Source organism: Mercurialis annua, linkage group LG5 (genome assembly GCF_937616625.2).
Source record: "Mercurialis annua linkage group LG5, ddMerAnnu1.2, whole genome shotgun sequence".
Classification (NCBI taxonomy): Eukaryota; Viridiplantae; Streptophyta; class Magnoliopsida; order Malpighiales; family Euphorbiaceae; genus Mercurialis; species Mercurialis annua.
In genome coordinates this window covers 10,955,366-10,971,574 of record NC_065574.1, presented here as the reverse complement: position 1 = coordinate 10,971,574, position 16,209 = coordinate 10,955,366, and the positions used below count along the sequence as shown (strand labels likewise).

At 29.2% G+C, this 16,209-nt stretch overlaps 2 protein-coding genes across 2 annotated transcripts; both read left to right on the top strand.

Annotated features, from left to right (window-relative positions):
- The first annotated feature begins 3,182 nt into the window (after positions 1 to 3,182).
- On the top strand, positions 3,183 to 4,070 carry LOC126683200 (probable aquaporin PIP2-6). The gene has a single exon (XM_050379044.2). The coding sequence runs from the start codon at positions 3,311 to 3,313 to the stop codon at positions 4,037 to 4,039; it is 729 nt and encodes a 242-aa protein (XP_050235001.1). The 5' UTR covers positions 3,183 to 3,310; the 3' UTR covers positions 4,040 to 4,070.
- A 5,908-nt stretch (positions 4,071 to 9,978) lies between these two features.
- LOC126682461 (uncharacterized) lies at positions 9,979 to 12,271 on the top strand. The gene is made up of 3 exons (XM_050378165.2): positions 9,979 to 10,104; positions 10,213 to 10,297; positions 11,443 to 12,271. Exons 1-3 carry the CDS (start codon positions 10,001 to 10,003, stop codon positions 12,181 to 12,183), a joined length of 930 nt encoding a protein of 309 aa, XP_050234122.1. The 5' UTR covers positions 9,979 to 10,000; the 3' UTR covers positions 12,184 to 12,271.
- The last annotated feature ends 3,938 nt before the right edge of the window (positions 12,272 to 16,209 follow it).

Sequence of the window (16,209 nt, the reverse complement as noted above, 5' to 3'; positions counted from 1 at the left end):
ATAGATTGAACAAAAGAATTGGGGGTTGGAAAGAAAAGTTGCTATCCAAAGCCGGTAAGGAAGTGTTAATTAAATCAGTGGCCCAGTCGATACCCACGTATATTATGAGTTGTTTCGAACTTCCCATTACTTTTTGCGATGATTTACAGAGATCTATATCTAAGTTTTGGTGGAGTAGTGAGGATGATAAGAGGAAGATCCATTGGGTGAGCTGGAAATCCATTTGTCAAGCGAAAAAAGTCGGGGGCTTAGGCTTTCGTAATCTTCACGCTTTTAATTTGGCTATGCTCGCAAAGCAAGCGTGGAGATTGCTGCAATGGCCCGATTCCTTATGCTCCCAAGTGTTTCGGGCAAAGTACTATAGAAATTCAGATTTTTCTCAAGCTAAAAGAACTCATCAACCTAGCTTCGCTTGGCAGAGTATTATGAAGGGGAAAGATTTGTTGGATTCGGGTTTGCTTTGGCGGATTGGAGATGGCAGGTCAGTCGATGTTAGACTTGATCCGTGGATTCCTATGAGTCCTAATCGTAAACCTGTGGGTCCTCTAAATATTCCGCATGGGTGCAAGGTGGCGTATTTTATCAAGAGCGAGACTGCTGAATGGGATAGAGATAAACTGGTTCAAGTTTTTGATGCAGAAGATGTTGAGAGAATTGCTCAAATCCCTCTTAGTAACAGATTACCCCCTGACAAAGTTTTTTGGCCGTTGAATAAATCTGGTTTCTATTCCGTAAAATCAGGTTACTTTCAGGAATGTAAAAGACGCGACAGCTCCAGACCTGGTACGTCTCTTCAACCAACGCCTGAATCGAAGTTATGGAACAAAATCTGGGCATGCTCTATTCCTCCTAAAGTTAAGCATTTCTTGTGGCGTGTCTGTCATGACGTCCTTCCTTGCAACGCCAATCTAGTGAAAAAGAAGGTTCCTATTTCCCCGTTGTGTCCTAGATGTGGTTTAATGGAGGAATCAGCTACCCATGCGCTCAAAGATTGTGAGTGTGTTCGAGGCTTATGGCTTGCATCTCCTTTAGGCATTAGAACTGATTTATCAGCATGTTCATCACTGACAGAGTGGATTGCAGCGATGTTTAAGCTTTTGAAGGGTGACGATGTTCAGGTCTTCGTTTTGACTTTGTGGGTTATTTGGAAGGATCGTAACAACTTGGTTTTTGATAATCCGAGACTGGCGCCGCCGAGGTTATTCCTTTGTATTAATGGCATGTTGAGTAACGCGATAGAGAATAATGCTCAGTCAGTGGCCAAAGCTGATAATTCAGGTAGGATTTGGGAACCCCCGCCTCCTCATTACCTGAAAGTGAATACTGACGCTGCCGTCTCAGAGGGTCGCCGTTGCTCAGTCGCCAGTGTGATGTGCAGGGACTCGTCGGGCAAAGTTGTTCGATGTAGTGTAACGGTTCTCCCTGGAATCACTAATGCAGAATGTGCAGAAGCTGCTGCCATCAGGTTGGGAGTTCAGATGATCAAGGACCTAGGCGTGACGAAGGCGAAGTTTGAAGCTGATTCTCTAGCTGTTATAAATCGTCTCATCCAGCCAAAGAATTCCATGGACCAAGTGCAGCTCTTAGTCGAAGATTGCCTTGCTGCTACTTCGGATCTTGATGTTTGTTTTAGCTATATTCCTAGATCGATTAACCAGGTAGCCCATTCGTTAGCAAAGTGGGGTATGTTTCTCGGCAAGGATTGTAGCCTTGATGGATATGCTCCTTATCCTGTCAATGAACTTGTAACTTTCTCATTAAGTTAATAAAAGTTCCTATTTGATTCTCAAAAAAAAAAAAAAAAAGCGTTTTTTTGGAAATTTGGTCTTTTTTTGCTGTTTTTCCCCAGTATTTAAAACTTGTTTTTTTTTTTAAAAAAAATACTCCACTTAAGAAATAGGTGCTTAGAATTTTAAATTAATCCTTAATTAAGGGGACATATAGCAATATTATGCTAATAATTTGATCAACTATTATAAATTAGTGGCATAAACAAATCGAACTTTAACTAGAGAAGAGAAGAGCATATCCAGATAAATACCCTTAGTTATCCTCGCTAGTTCTTAGTAATACGTTCAATTTCATTGTTTAATCATTATCTACAAAAGAATAAGGGAACCTTATAGTATGCATGATGAATATACTTCACCTAGTAATTTTAGGGCTAAATTACAAAATTTAACAATATTTAACTTTAGGATCTTTATAGTTGAAATCAGTCTTTGATCAGCAAAATCAAATGGTTAAAAACAAAATTTATATTTGACATCCTTAAAGAATCTTTTCCTTAATTTTCTTGATTTATTATAGATTTAAGGCATATGGATTCGAATGTTATCCCACAAGTTGCTAATCATCAATCACCATTTGCATCAAAATCACTTGAAAATGGCCAGACAATCAAAAATTTCATATTTACAAAATCTTCAAAGACAAACTTTCTTGATCACGTTGGGGCAGATGAGTTCTTTTCTCTAGAGGTAAAAAAGAAAACCCGGTTTTAAATTTTAATTCATTTTGATAATCAAATTTTAGTTCATTTCAATTTAGATGTTGAACTTTATTTTTTGTTCAATATCTTGCCACATCATGAAACTATATATTTTTGTTCTTACATCGAAATGAAATAAAATAAAATTTAAATGTAAGAAAAAATAAAATGTGGCAATTGTTTCAGACTTAATTTGGAATAATATCAATAAAGAACTTTTTGTTACTTGAAATTTTGAAATTTATTATCTAAATTGAATAAATTAATGTTTTATGATCAAAATGAAATTAAACAGAAAAATTACTGATAGCTTATTGATTTAGTTTAGTATGTGCATGTGGAAATTGATCCTGACGGTTTCCAAATTATCATTTTATGCATTTTGGTGACTTAACTTTGACTTATTTTAATTTTGATTATTAAATTTTAATTTTATTTCAAATTATATTTTTCTGGCCAAAATATATATGTGCCAACTAGATTTTGACATGTAAAAATTAGATTTTAGTAATTTTATTTTGAAAACTTGTCATATATGTATAATTTTATTTTGTATCAGAATGTTAATTTAGATCAAATTATGTATGTACATGACAAATTTTAAAGTAAAACAAAATAAAATCCGGTTGCTATATATGTATACATTTGTCACTGAAAACCTCACATTGATATAAAATTAAGGTTTACTAACCATAATAAAATTAGTTAAAATTTGGTTATCAAATTGCAAAAATAGAATGGTTTAAGTACCCTTAAATTCAATTACCCTATATCTCTATAAGTATATGTTCCTCATGTTTATGTTCATAAATTTTACAGATGTGGAGAGCAACATTTACTGAGCTTATAGCAACAACCTTCCTTGTATTCACACTAACAATTTCCATAATCTCATGCTTAGAATCATCAAATGAATCCGAAAAACCTAATAAAATTCTAGTCCCATTTGCTGTCTTTATCATCGCCTTCTTTTTTCTTTTAGCAACTATCCCTCTATCCGGAGGTCACATGAATCCAATTTTCACGATCATTGCTGCCCTAAAAGGCTTCACATCATTACTTCGCGCCGTGTTCTATATCACGGCGCAATGTCTCGGTTCAATCATATCTTATACGATAATCAAGAGCGTAATGGACGCAAATACAGCGCAAAAATACTCGTTAGGAGGGTGCGAAATAAACGACCGAAACGGAACTGGAATAACCCTAGAGACTGCACTAGTTCTTGAATTTTGTTGCACTTTTTTGGTGTTGTTTGTTGGTGTAACGGTTGCGTTTGATAAGAGAAGGTTTAAAGAACTTGGATTAGTAATGATTTGTGTTGTGTTGGCTGCAACTATGGGATTAGCAGTTTTTGTTTCGATTACTGTAACGGGAAAGAGTGGCTACGGTGGTGTGGGGTTGAACCCTGCGAGATGTTTAGGGTCAGCTTTGGTGCATGGAGGTTCATTGTGGTATGGGCATTGGGTTTTTTGGGTTGGACCGTTTTTGGCTTGTATTGTTTATTATGGTTTTACTTTGACCTTACCAAAAGAAGGCATGGAGTAGTTTGCTAAAATATAATTTTTTAATATGTTGAATTTCATTTAGGTAAAATAAATTCATATATCCGTAACTATGATGAAATTTTAACATATATTCTAGAAAAGAAAAATTAACAGGTTGGCCCGATAATTTCATATTTTTAGTCAATTGCGTTAGAGAATCAAATAAAAATCATATCTTTTAGTTTTACAATTTTATCCAATTTGAAAGGATTGCTTTGTAATTTTGTCCAAAATTATTTTGAGTTTCATTTTCGAAATTCAAACTTTTACGTACTTTGTTAATTACGGCCAAATTTTAAAATATTGTCTAACTTCTAAAAATATTTTTTATAAAAATTTGGTCGGAATTGATAAAAGACGGAAAGGTTTAAATTTTAAAAATGAAATTTAATTTTTTTGACATAATTGCAAAAAAACTTTCCAAATTAGACATAATTATAAAAATTTAAAAACTTGATTGTAATTGATAAAAGACACAAAAATTTAAATTTAAAAATAATTTGTCCTTAATAAAAATAAAATATAGTTTAATATTTAAGTTATTTTTTATGTTAAATCATTCCATATTTAGAGAACTTTTGAATTTTGCTATAGTAATACAAATATTTTAGTAACAACATATAAATTTTTGTAAAATTAGATGAATAATTTCTTAAAATTTTATAATTTTTTTAATTATGAACTATTTTTTTTTTCAATTTTATCATTCATCTTTGTTTTGATAAATATCATTTATCTTTCTTATTAGGTGATTGGATATAACTGACACAAATGATAAAATTGTATGGTCAAAGTACCGTTAATTTTTTTTATTCAAAATATATATATCCACTTTGGATATATGAATTTAGTTTCTCTTTCATGTAAGCAATTAAAAATTATCTAAATGACTGTAAAAAAATTATATATAAATTAAAAAGGACATGCAGCATAAGTTTATACTCCCTCCGTCCCATAAAGATAGAAAAAGTACCACCTTTTTTTATCCCATAAAAATAGAAAAAGTAGAGTTAGTTAAGTCAAAAATTATCAAAATACCCCTACATGCTTATCATAAAACATTAAATGCATATTTTGAAAAGATAAACAAATGAGTTGTAAGTGCTATAATTAGTAGAGTGGCTTTGGAAAATGTACATAACTAATAAAGTACAAAGGGTAATTTAGACAAATTATCACAAATTACCTATAAATAACTACTTTCTTAATTCTTGTAAAATGGGTACTTTTTCTATCTTTACGGGACGGAGGGAGTATTTTTTTCTTTTGAATTCGGCTGAAGGAGACTCAAATGATAGAAATGACCTGTGGAATTTTGTATTCTAAATTGCAGTTTTATTCGTTAGTCCACTACTATGCCTTGAAGGGAATTTAAAAAAACAAATAGAATTTTCACTTATATATTTTTTTATTTCAATGAAGGTGCAACGTCAGGACTATGTAACCATTCCATTATACTCATATTCTTTTCACATACAATCAACTATTATGTAAACAAATCCAAAATTAAAAATAAAAATAAAAATAGATGTTATTCATAAAAAAAATGTAATGATAGTTTCCGATCTTAATCAGAAAATCATCTTCTCTCCGCCCAAATTATTATTTATCTCTACGATATTTTTTTTATATTTATATTATTTTAAATTTTTAATCTATAAATCTTTTTAGATCTAAAATTTATTAAGCCTTATTATAACCTTTGTTGAATTTTCTTAATAATCAAAGGTGCTTTGAGGATAAAAATATATATTTTTTATTTTTTTTAAAGATGAAGATCGGAAAATATAAAATTTTAACAAATCTAGCGGTTTGAATATAACTTTTAAATCTATATTGAAGAAGGAAAGTTTGAAACTTCAAAAATCAAGCGGTTTTAAAATCATAATTTTAATATTTAAACTATTTATATATTTAGATAATCTTTTGATGGTTGAAAAAAACCCTATTCTATGACTGCATCAAATAGCTCTCATTATTATTCTAATATAGTTCTTTTAATTTAGGGTTAATTACATATAAAATCACCACCTTTACACGAAATTGCAAAAATAACACGACCTTTAAAATGTGGCAATTCAAGGCACACCTTTCATTTCTTTTCAAAAATAGCACGGGCAGATTTTTAGAGGCGTTTTTACTGACGTGGCATGACACGTGGCACTCTCATTGGGTGTCCAAATCAGCAAAAAATTTTCTAAAAACGTGCCTGTGTTATTTTTAAAAAGAAATGAAAGGTGATGCCCTGAATTACCACGTTTTAAAGGTCATGTTATTTTTGCAATTTCGTGTAAAGGTGGTGATTTTATATGTAATTAACCCTTTAATTTATTGAGTAACTATTCATTTATATAATTTTCATTATTATTAGAAGTTTTAACCTCTGAAAAGAATCTATTCAGATCTTTCAAAGTTATAAATTTTCAAAAATCTATCTGATTTTTAAAAATTGATTTAATAGCCTACGTAGTAATTAAATATGCAATTTAAGAAAATTGGAAAGAAAAATAGCTGTCGATTTATTTTTTGATAGAAATGTCCAAAATAAATACTATTACATTTACAACATTTGACGTATACAAGTATTTATAATATGCAACAAAATTCACGCCATTCACGCCATACATGCTGTTTATTTTGAATTCATCGTCTACAAATCTCGCCATCACGATAGAATAATATCGCAGCTGGCGCTTCTACGTCCTGCTTGTTGCTTTTTCTGTAAATTTCAAGTCCAAATATATGCCCTTTCCATAAATTATTAAATAATCTCCACATACAATTTTATCTCAATGGGAAGTAGAACCCAAGACCTCTAGAGACTTAGAACTCACTTCTAACCAATTGAGCTAAGAGATCATTGGTTACAGTTGTTGATTGGGATACTACATAATTTGAATAGATTGATTTAAAAAGATTGGATAAATTTCTAGATCAAATTGGGATAAATTTATAACTTTTAAAAGGTTTGGATAGATTTTTTTAGTGAATCAGTTAAATTAAGATAAATTTATAAATTTTAAAAGGTTTGAATAGATTTTAAAAGTTATAAAAATTTGATTTTTGAATAATGTTAGGCCTTTAATAACAGTATATCATTTTTTTAATATATGAAATGATTAAGTATATTTAAAATTAACTTTACATATAGATTAAAATTAAGAAATTGTTGAAATAATACAACCAACATATTCAATTTTTAAATAAAAAATGATCATAAAAATTATAGTTTAAAAGAATTTCTAATAAAATATTGACATTAGTATTATTTTATTTAATAAATTACTTTAAAATTTCCACAATAAAATTTCTTTAGAAATATATTTATTAAATAACAAAATTCTTAATTATATAATGTGAAACAGAATTGATTCCTTAAAACAATTATTAAGTAATAGAATCATTAAGTTATTGAAATAATAATTATAAGAGAACTAACTATGCATGCACACCAAAAAAATTAAAATTATCTGTGTGGAATGTTTTGAAAATTATTTTTTAAATTAATGAGCACAAATGTACCAACAAGCTATAAATCAAATGATATACCGTTGGATATCAAACTATCATGGTCGTTGGACATCAAACTATTAAAATCTTGAGTTTAAATCCTTCCACAAATGCTCTTCTTTTGCGGGTCGGATCCGGATTAATCAGGGCGAAACCTTGAAAACCGGATAGACTTACCAAAAAAAATACTCTTCTTTTCCAATTATATAAAGAAAAGGCCAAATGTTTCATAAAATAATTCCATAGTTGACATATTTCATTATATATTAATAATTTTTTTATTAGCTCAAATATACAGCATGATAATCAATTGTTTGAACAAAACATAAAAATGAACTAAGCAGTTGTATGCTAGGGTTGTTTCATGCCATAAATAAATTTCCAAACATTCAAGAATCTGTTGTGGAATTTAATAATTATATTTTGTTCATGAGTTGCCCCAAAATATGTAAAATCAAACTCTTGAGGTGAGAATTTTGTGAAATAACAGATTCATTCAAAAAGTTAAATTATTAGATATTGTTTCAACAATAATTTTATTATCTTTAATATATTTATGTATGTTAATGTCCGTTGGCATTGAAGAATAAACAAATACTCATCCAATTTATCTTGCCAAAATATTTTCATTAATCAAATGAAGTTGTTGATAGATTAAACTTTAAATTTTTCGATTATATATTGAGGCTCTAATATCACACTAAATAACCAATTAACTTGTCAGGTGAGATTCTAATAATAATTTTATTATCCCTAACAACTTCAAGTATGATTTCATTATATAATTTAATTCATCCGGATATAAACGCTCATTGAATTTAAAACATAAATAAGTACATGTTCTAAATATATATTATCTTGTGTTTAAATATTTAATTAATAAAAAAGATCGACAATTATCAAAAATTAGATTCTGAACTTTTTGATTATAGTCTAATATCATATTAAATAATCAATCATTAAAAGTTAAATCCATTAGGTGAGACTATAATACATCATTTGACCCCTAAACTATACACTTTTATTCTCTGAGACTCTTAAACTAATTTGATATTCTATTGGACCTGTTAACTTTATTTTTTGTTCTATTTAACCCGTCAACTGCAATTTTTTTGCCGATCTGACCTTTTTCCTCCAACGTGGCAAAAGCGCGTGTTTTCAAACGCTTTGAAGCGCGTGAAGGATAATTAAAAAGCATAAATTGTTCTATTGAACACACGAACTACACTATTTTGTTCTATTTGACCCCTGAATTTATTTTATTTTCCTATTACACCTTCAAACTTTTAATTTTTACCCATTTAACCTTCTCCAAAATATAATTATTTAATTTTTATCCATTTAATCTTCTAGAAAAATAAAATAATATTGAAATTTAGTCAAATAATTACATAATATAACTTCTTGTACATGTAAATATTTGTTTACATTTCAATAATGATGAATGAAGTTTGTCTGTTTTTAACGATATTATAAAATATATAAATTTACTATACTGTGATAATATTAAAAAAAGACTAAATTTTTTAAAATATTATAATTTTTAGTGTGTTTCACGAATTTCCAATTTTAATACGCCAACTTTTAATTTTTTGCAATTTCAAACTTTCAAATCAATTCTGAATTTTTAAAATTTGTGTTAAAATTGGAAAACACGCTAAATTTCATGACTTTTAAAGCCTTAGATGAGTTTTTCAAATAATATGTAAAGTATATTACTTTTTATTTTAAATTAAAAAAATATATTTAGGCTTAATATATTTTTTGACCCATAAACCTTACCCTTTTATTCCCTATAACCTCTAAACTATTTTAGTGTTCCATTGAACCTTTTAACTATTTTTTTTATTCTATTTAACCCCATGTCAGAAAAGCCATGTCAGCAATTTTATCCACGTCATCGCGCGTGGTTTGCACATTCCGTGTGAGGGGTTAAATAGAACAAAAAAAAGAGTTAAGAGGTCCAAAAGAAAACGAAATTAGTTTAGAGGTCGCAGAGAATAAAATGGTATAGTTTAGGGGTCAAATTATGTATTAAGCCACTATAATTTTATTATTTCTAATATATTTCGCTGCTAATTTTTTTTTGATAATTGAGGATAGGAGGATTTGTACCCACAATTTAGCAAGCAGTTTTCTGTCAACGCTTATACTATTTGAGTTATAGCTCAATGGTATTTCACTGCTAAATTGATATTAAGATTAAAACAATATGATTGTTGCTACAAGCATAACCTAGTAATATAGAATTATTATGTTCAAAATTAAAAATATTCAAATTCCAACCTCCTATTCTATATGAAAAACCAATTAAAGATTAATGAATGAAATATTATAATAATTTGGGACTAATAATTTATATTACTTTAATTAGGTCCAAGTTGCATGACTAATATTGTAGACTATAAATATGTATATTTTGAACCCTACCAAAATGAAGTAATATTAAGCCATGGAAAGCATCACAAAAAGGATGGCTGCATATGAAGGAGTTGTTCCAGATGAAGAAAACATTTATCTGAGTAACCCTCACCAACCAGAGGCTTCTGCAACAATGCAAGTTCCAAAATTAATATTTAATTAAAAAGAAATTTAATATTTATACTGTATATTTGTTATATTGTTTGCAATTTATTTACTGCTCTGTGCATTCAAAATTTGCAGGCAAAATGGACGACTACAAACTCAGGAAAAGAAGCAAAGTTCCATCAGAAAAATCCTTGGCTTTGAAGAGCTCATCTCTTTGAAGGTAAGTATCTGTATTTTTCACCTTGGAATACCTCAATTTTATCCACTGTATCAAATTAATTTTTTATTATCCAAATGTCACTAAACTTGGCACCTTAATTGCGATGTCAAATGAATTTGTGTTCATTAATATGGCAGCTAATCTAACATTTGGATCTTAAACTAAGAAATAGATTCTAGAAGTTAAAAAAGGATATCTTGAGCAATTTCAATAATCGGGTTTAAATACATTATATCAAGCTACAATTCACTCGTTGGTGCAGATATTAAAATAAAAACATGTCATACTATCTATAATGGAAAAATTCTTAGGTAGACTCAGTTCACCACGTCATCCGTGGACTAAACCTATCACATTATGACACATCATTAAAATAATGGCACTATCGCAATTTAATATTCAAAAGTGTAAATAAGTAATAAACAAAATTACGATAGTGCCATTGTTTTAATGGCGTGTCATAATGTGATAGGTTAGTTTACGGATGACGTGATAGACTGAATCTACCTAAAAATCTCTCCCTACATTATCAAAACATTTTGTTAGTTTAGTCCATAAATTTTATAGCTTTTGTCAATATATTCAAATAGCAAATAAAAAAAAAGGAAATATCCGACATATAAATACTAATTGTCTTTGAGTCCATTAGCTTATTTTTATGATTAATTAGTTCAAATAGATATTATCTATTAAATGTTATCTAAATTTTTCGGTTGTTATAATTGTTTTTTATATTTTTATGTTGTTATCATAAAATTATGATTCTGTTTAAATATAGACTAATTTCTCATAAAATAACTTAAAACACTATATTATATTATATTTAATTTTATTTATTAGATCGCTCATTTTTTATATTTTCTTTAAAATATAAAATTATTAGATCAAACTGTTCAATTTTAATATTAAAAGTATATTTATTAACTTCATCACAGTTGTGGATAAATTTATTTACTCTTCCAAACTAATAAAAAATTACCATCATCAAAAATAAAAATATAAGTTAAATTAGAGAAAAGAAAGAAACTGAAATTCATGCCTTAATTTGATTACTCTGTTCATTATAATATTACAAAAACCTTTTTTTTTTTGAATATATTACAAAAATCTTATTGTTCAAAAATATTTATTTTTCTTTATTACAGATATGGAGAGCCTCTTTGGCAGAGTTAATGGGCACAGCAATTCTAGCATTTGCCCTAGACACCATTGCCATTTCCACTTCACAAACTCAAACAACAATACCACTTCTTATAATATCAATCCTTACTGCCTTCATAATATCAACTCTCGTTATTGCTACATTTCCCATCTCCGGTGGCTTCATTAACCCAACCGTCACCTTCGCCGCCGCACTCACCGGCCTAATTTCCCTATCCAAAGCCTTCATTTACATTTCAGCTCAATGCATTGGTGGCATTATTGGTGCCCTAGCACTTAAGGCTGTAATCAACACCGACACTGCGAGAACTTATGCACTCGGTGGCTGCACCATTCGCGTCTACGCATCCAGACCAGAAGGACCGGCGGCGACTATGGGTATAGCCACCGGCCGAGCCCTTTGGATGGAGACAATTTGTGGGTTTATTTTTCTTTTTGCTGCTATAAGATCAGCGTTTGATGATCGTCAAGCCAAGGCTTTTGGTAGAGTCACTGTAGTTGTGACCATCGGAGCAGTTTTAGGGCTTCTTGGGTATGTCTCGGCGTTGGTTACTGATGCTAAAGGCTACGGTGGAGCTGGGTTGAATCCGGCGAAGTGTTTTGGGTCAGCAGTTGTTCGAGGTGGTGAGCTTTGGGATGGGCATTGGGTGTTTTGGGTCGGGCCATTTATTGCTTGTGTTGTATTTGCCTTGTACACAAGAATTATTTCAAAGGTTCTTGTCTAAATTGGATTTTTATAGGTTTAATGGCGAAAAAAGTCAAACCTTTATGATTTATTGCAATTTAAATGAAACTTTTTAATTTTTATAATAATAGTCAAATTGTTTTTTTATTTGCAATAATAGCTAAACTTTGATTTTTTGTTGTAAGTTTGGCCACCAATTTAACAATTATTGCAAAAAAAAAAATACAATTTAACTATTATTATAAAAATTAAAAGATTTGATTTAAATTACAACAAGTCCTAAAGGTTTAACTTTTTTTCATCATTATGCGATTTTTATATACATTTAAATTATGAAATGAATTTATATAGATTTATTAAATTTTATGTTGCGGATAAAGCATTTGTATTTATGAGTAATTAGGGAATCTAGGACTAAGAAAAAACTGAACTCAATTGTTAATTCAGATACGATCAAATCAAAATTTATTCTAATTTTATTAAAATGATTAATTTTTTTTTATTTGGATTTGAATAAGTAAAAGGGGTAATAGTATTTGGGGTCACCCAACTTTGTCCAAATTGCAAAATGGTCATCCAAATTCAAAATATTATAAAATGGTTACTCTACTACACAAAAGTGAGCTTCCGGTGGTTTTTTAATGAATTCAAGCGACAATGTTCCTACCTGACTATCGGATGCTGAGTCACGCATTCCCTTATTCACCATGTCATCCTACAAAACTCTTCAAATTCCACACCATTGTCTTCTTCTCTAATTTTTTTAACCTTTATCATAAAATATCAATTTTTTAAAAAAATCCATTAAAACTCAATTTAAAAAAAATCAGTTAATCATCGTTTTTGGTGTATGGGTATGAACCTCTTTTTGTTTGGATATGAACCCAGACGAAGAGATCATCGTCTCAGTTCATACCCAGACGAGATTCTTCGTCTGGGTATGAACCCAGACTAACAACTTTGTCTGGGTTCATACCCAGATGTGTTCTATCGTTTGGGTTTATACCCAGACAAATTTTGCTGTTTGGTGGAAATTTTTATGAATTTTTTTTATTATTGGTTATGTTGAAAAATATTAAGAAAAAAAATGATGACGTGAACGATGACGTCATGCATTGTAGTATGACCCTGGCGAAAGGGGAGGAATAACTCAACCTCCGATAGCCACGTAAGAAAATAATGGTCGGAAATCACTAAAAAACCACAAAAAGTTCATTTTTATGGTAATTATTTTATAACTTTTTAAAATTGGGTGATCATTTTACAATTAGAATAAAGTTGGATGATTCCCAAAATCTTATATCCAAGTAAAAGGTGTAATTTTTGTTTTCTTTTTTGTTTTTACTATTGAGTAACTAATTAAAACAATTAAGAAACCAAACTTTAAAGCAGCGTCATTAATTTAAACCCTATATCCTAAACTCTGTCTAGATATGATATATATATATATATATATAATAATTTTATAGCGCTTCGGAAGGCTTGGCCTATTGTCTAAGGCCTTGCTTGTTGTATGTGGTCGAGAGTTCAACCTCCGGTTCTTTTGGGCCATGGTTTATATGTTTAAAAATTAGTTAATAATATAAATTAATTCTCACAAACCCCGCTAATAATTAACATAAAACATATCTACTTTTAATAGAAAGGACAACTTTGCGGCTACAACTTATCTAGGGTTAATTATTAAATATTTCCTCACGTTATGTTTGAAATACTACTACTGCATATGAAATTGAGCACAGTTTTGTAAAGAAATAGTCCATTTTTTAATCTTGAATTTTTTAAAATTAAATAATATATGAGGTCATGAAAAGTAGAATTCTTCTTTATCAATTCATATGTTGGTGTTGATCTGTTCTTTTATTTTACTCCTAGAAATAATGTTTCGGGGTGCATATAATGTGAGGACGCTTATTTTTCTAAAGGATTTTTGTAGTTAGTTGGCGAGAATCCGCAAGTATACGGATGTCAATTTGTAATATAAATTGCAAAGTCTGAATGTCGATCCCACAAAAAAGTTAATCTTTAGACACTAAAATATCAATCTTGATTTGTTTAGCAATTAAAGATTTTAATTTGAAGTAATTAAATTAAGAAGATTAAAAAATCGGATCAATTCAACCCTCAACTTGGCACGAAATATCAAAATAGTCATTTTGTAAACTATTAGGTCAAACAAACCCGCAACTATGTCAAAGTGCATCAAATCAGCCACTTTCTCATCCTCGCCCACTCTCAACCCGCATTTGCAACACACTCTCCTAACAAAAAGTTTAAATTAGTCCTTGCTATTTTAGAAAATTACAATCTAATACCTAAATTTAAAAACATTATCGAAAAAAAATTTCGGTGGAAAAGAAATTCCGGCAGCGGTTGTCGGTGAAATGGAGCGTTTTCCGGCATGAAAGGAGAGGTGAATTGTTCCGATTTCACTTAGTTTAGGGGAATGATATCCTCACTCTCTTCGGATGTTTTTAATACAAAAACACAAGTTGCGCGTTAGTTTGATACTAAAATTTTTAAAATGACTTTTTTGATATTTTGTGCCAAGTTGAGGGTGTGAATTGACTCTTTATTCTTTCAGTATTTTGTCAATTTTTTTATGTAAAGTTTGTTATTTATTTAGTTCTATTTAAAATTCATTTTTCGCTTATTTAATCCAATTAAAAATGAAACTATTGTAAAATTTAATTGTATAGAAATGGAGTAAATAATTTTTTTTAAATGACTAAATAAATAAAAATAGAGAGATTTGAAACTAGATTCTACCAAAATAATTACTTACATAAATGTTTGATTGTTCTTGCTAGTGCCAAGGAAGAGTCAAAGTGGAATTAACTTGATTCGTGGAAAAATCAACATGGGTGTTCTAGATCAAACACTTGACCACTAGTACTGTCCAGTGTCCACATCAAATATTATGTCTTCCAATTCATATTTAGCTACAACTTGTCTATCATTAATGCTAAAAACAACCATTTTTATAGTTTGTTGATAAATGGAGTAAAACAAAAGCAGTTGTGGATCCAAAACTTTTACGTAGAATGGAGTTCCTATATAATCGAAATTTAAATTCTTTAATTTTATAGCTTTAATAATAACATTATTTTTAATTAATTAAGTATTTTAATAATATTATTTAATTATTTATTGTCAATATATTGAAATTATTTAATACTTTTTTCTGGTCGCTTTTATTTGTTTATAGTAAAATCTAACAAGCACATGTGATAACTTATATGCAATAGTGAAATCAGAAAATATATTTAGAGGATCAATTGTTTTTTTTTAATAAAGGCTAAAATTTTTATTAATAATAATAAAAATTACATGAATGGTTTCTAACACACTGAGTAAACTATTCTAAAAAAGATGATGAGAGCTGTAAAAATACAGTCATCGAATAGCTACAATAACCATCAAGGGTCACCCAAATACATTAATAATAAAATAAAAATTACAAATCTAAAAAATTACAACATAAAATTCATAGATTTATAACAATATAAATCCAATAATAAGTTGCAACCATTAGATCTATAATAATAAGCTTCCAACGATCCAGAAATGCTGAAACAGAAAACAAAGATTGTTTTTTAACAACACAACATGTTCGCCTTTAACAAATTAAAAGCTGCAACATCACAAGTCTGCCGTAGATAAACGAAAAAGCTGCTAATTAGAAGTGGCGACAGTGGAGGGCCTGTTCGCCGGTCCTTCACACCTACAAATTAATTAGATCAAATATTTATATGAAAAAACTATGAAATTTATAGTGTTGAAAAATGAAATCAAATATAGTTATTTTTATTAAAAATTATGAGATTTCTGTTTTTTATAAGTTGTGTTCGAAAAATACTTGTCTTTTATAGTAAATTTTATAAATTATATAAATGTTATTATATTTTTAGTCTAATTAGTATGGTAGAAGGAGCATTTATGAATATACGTACTTGTTAATATATGTATTTTTCATATTTATGTAAAGCTCGGTAAAAAAAAAGTATTATGTAAAGTTGTTCTGTCATTTATGTAATATTTTTAATAATTTTATTAATATATACTA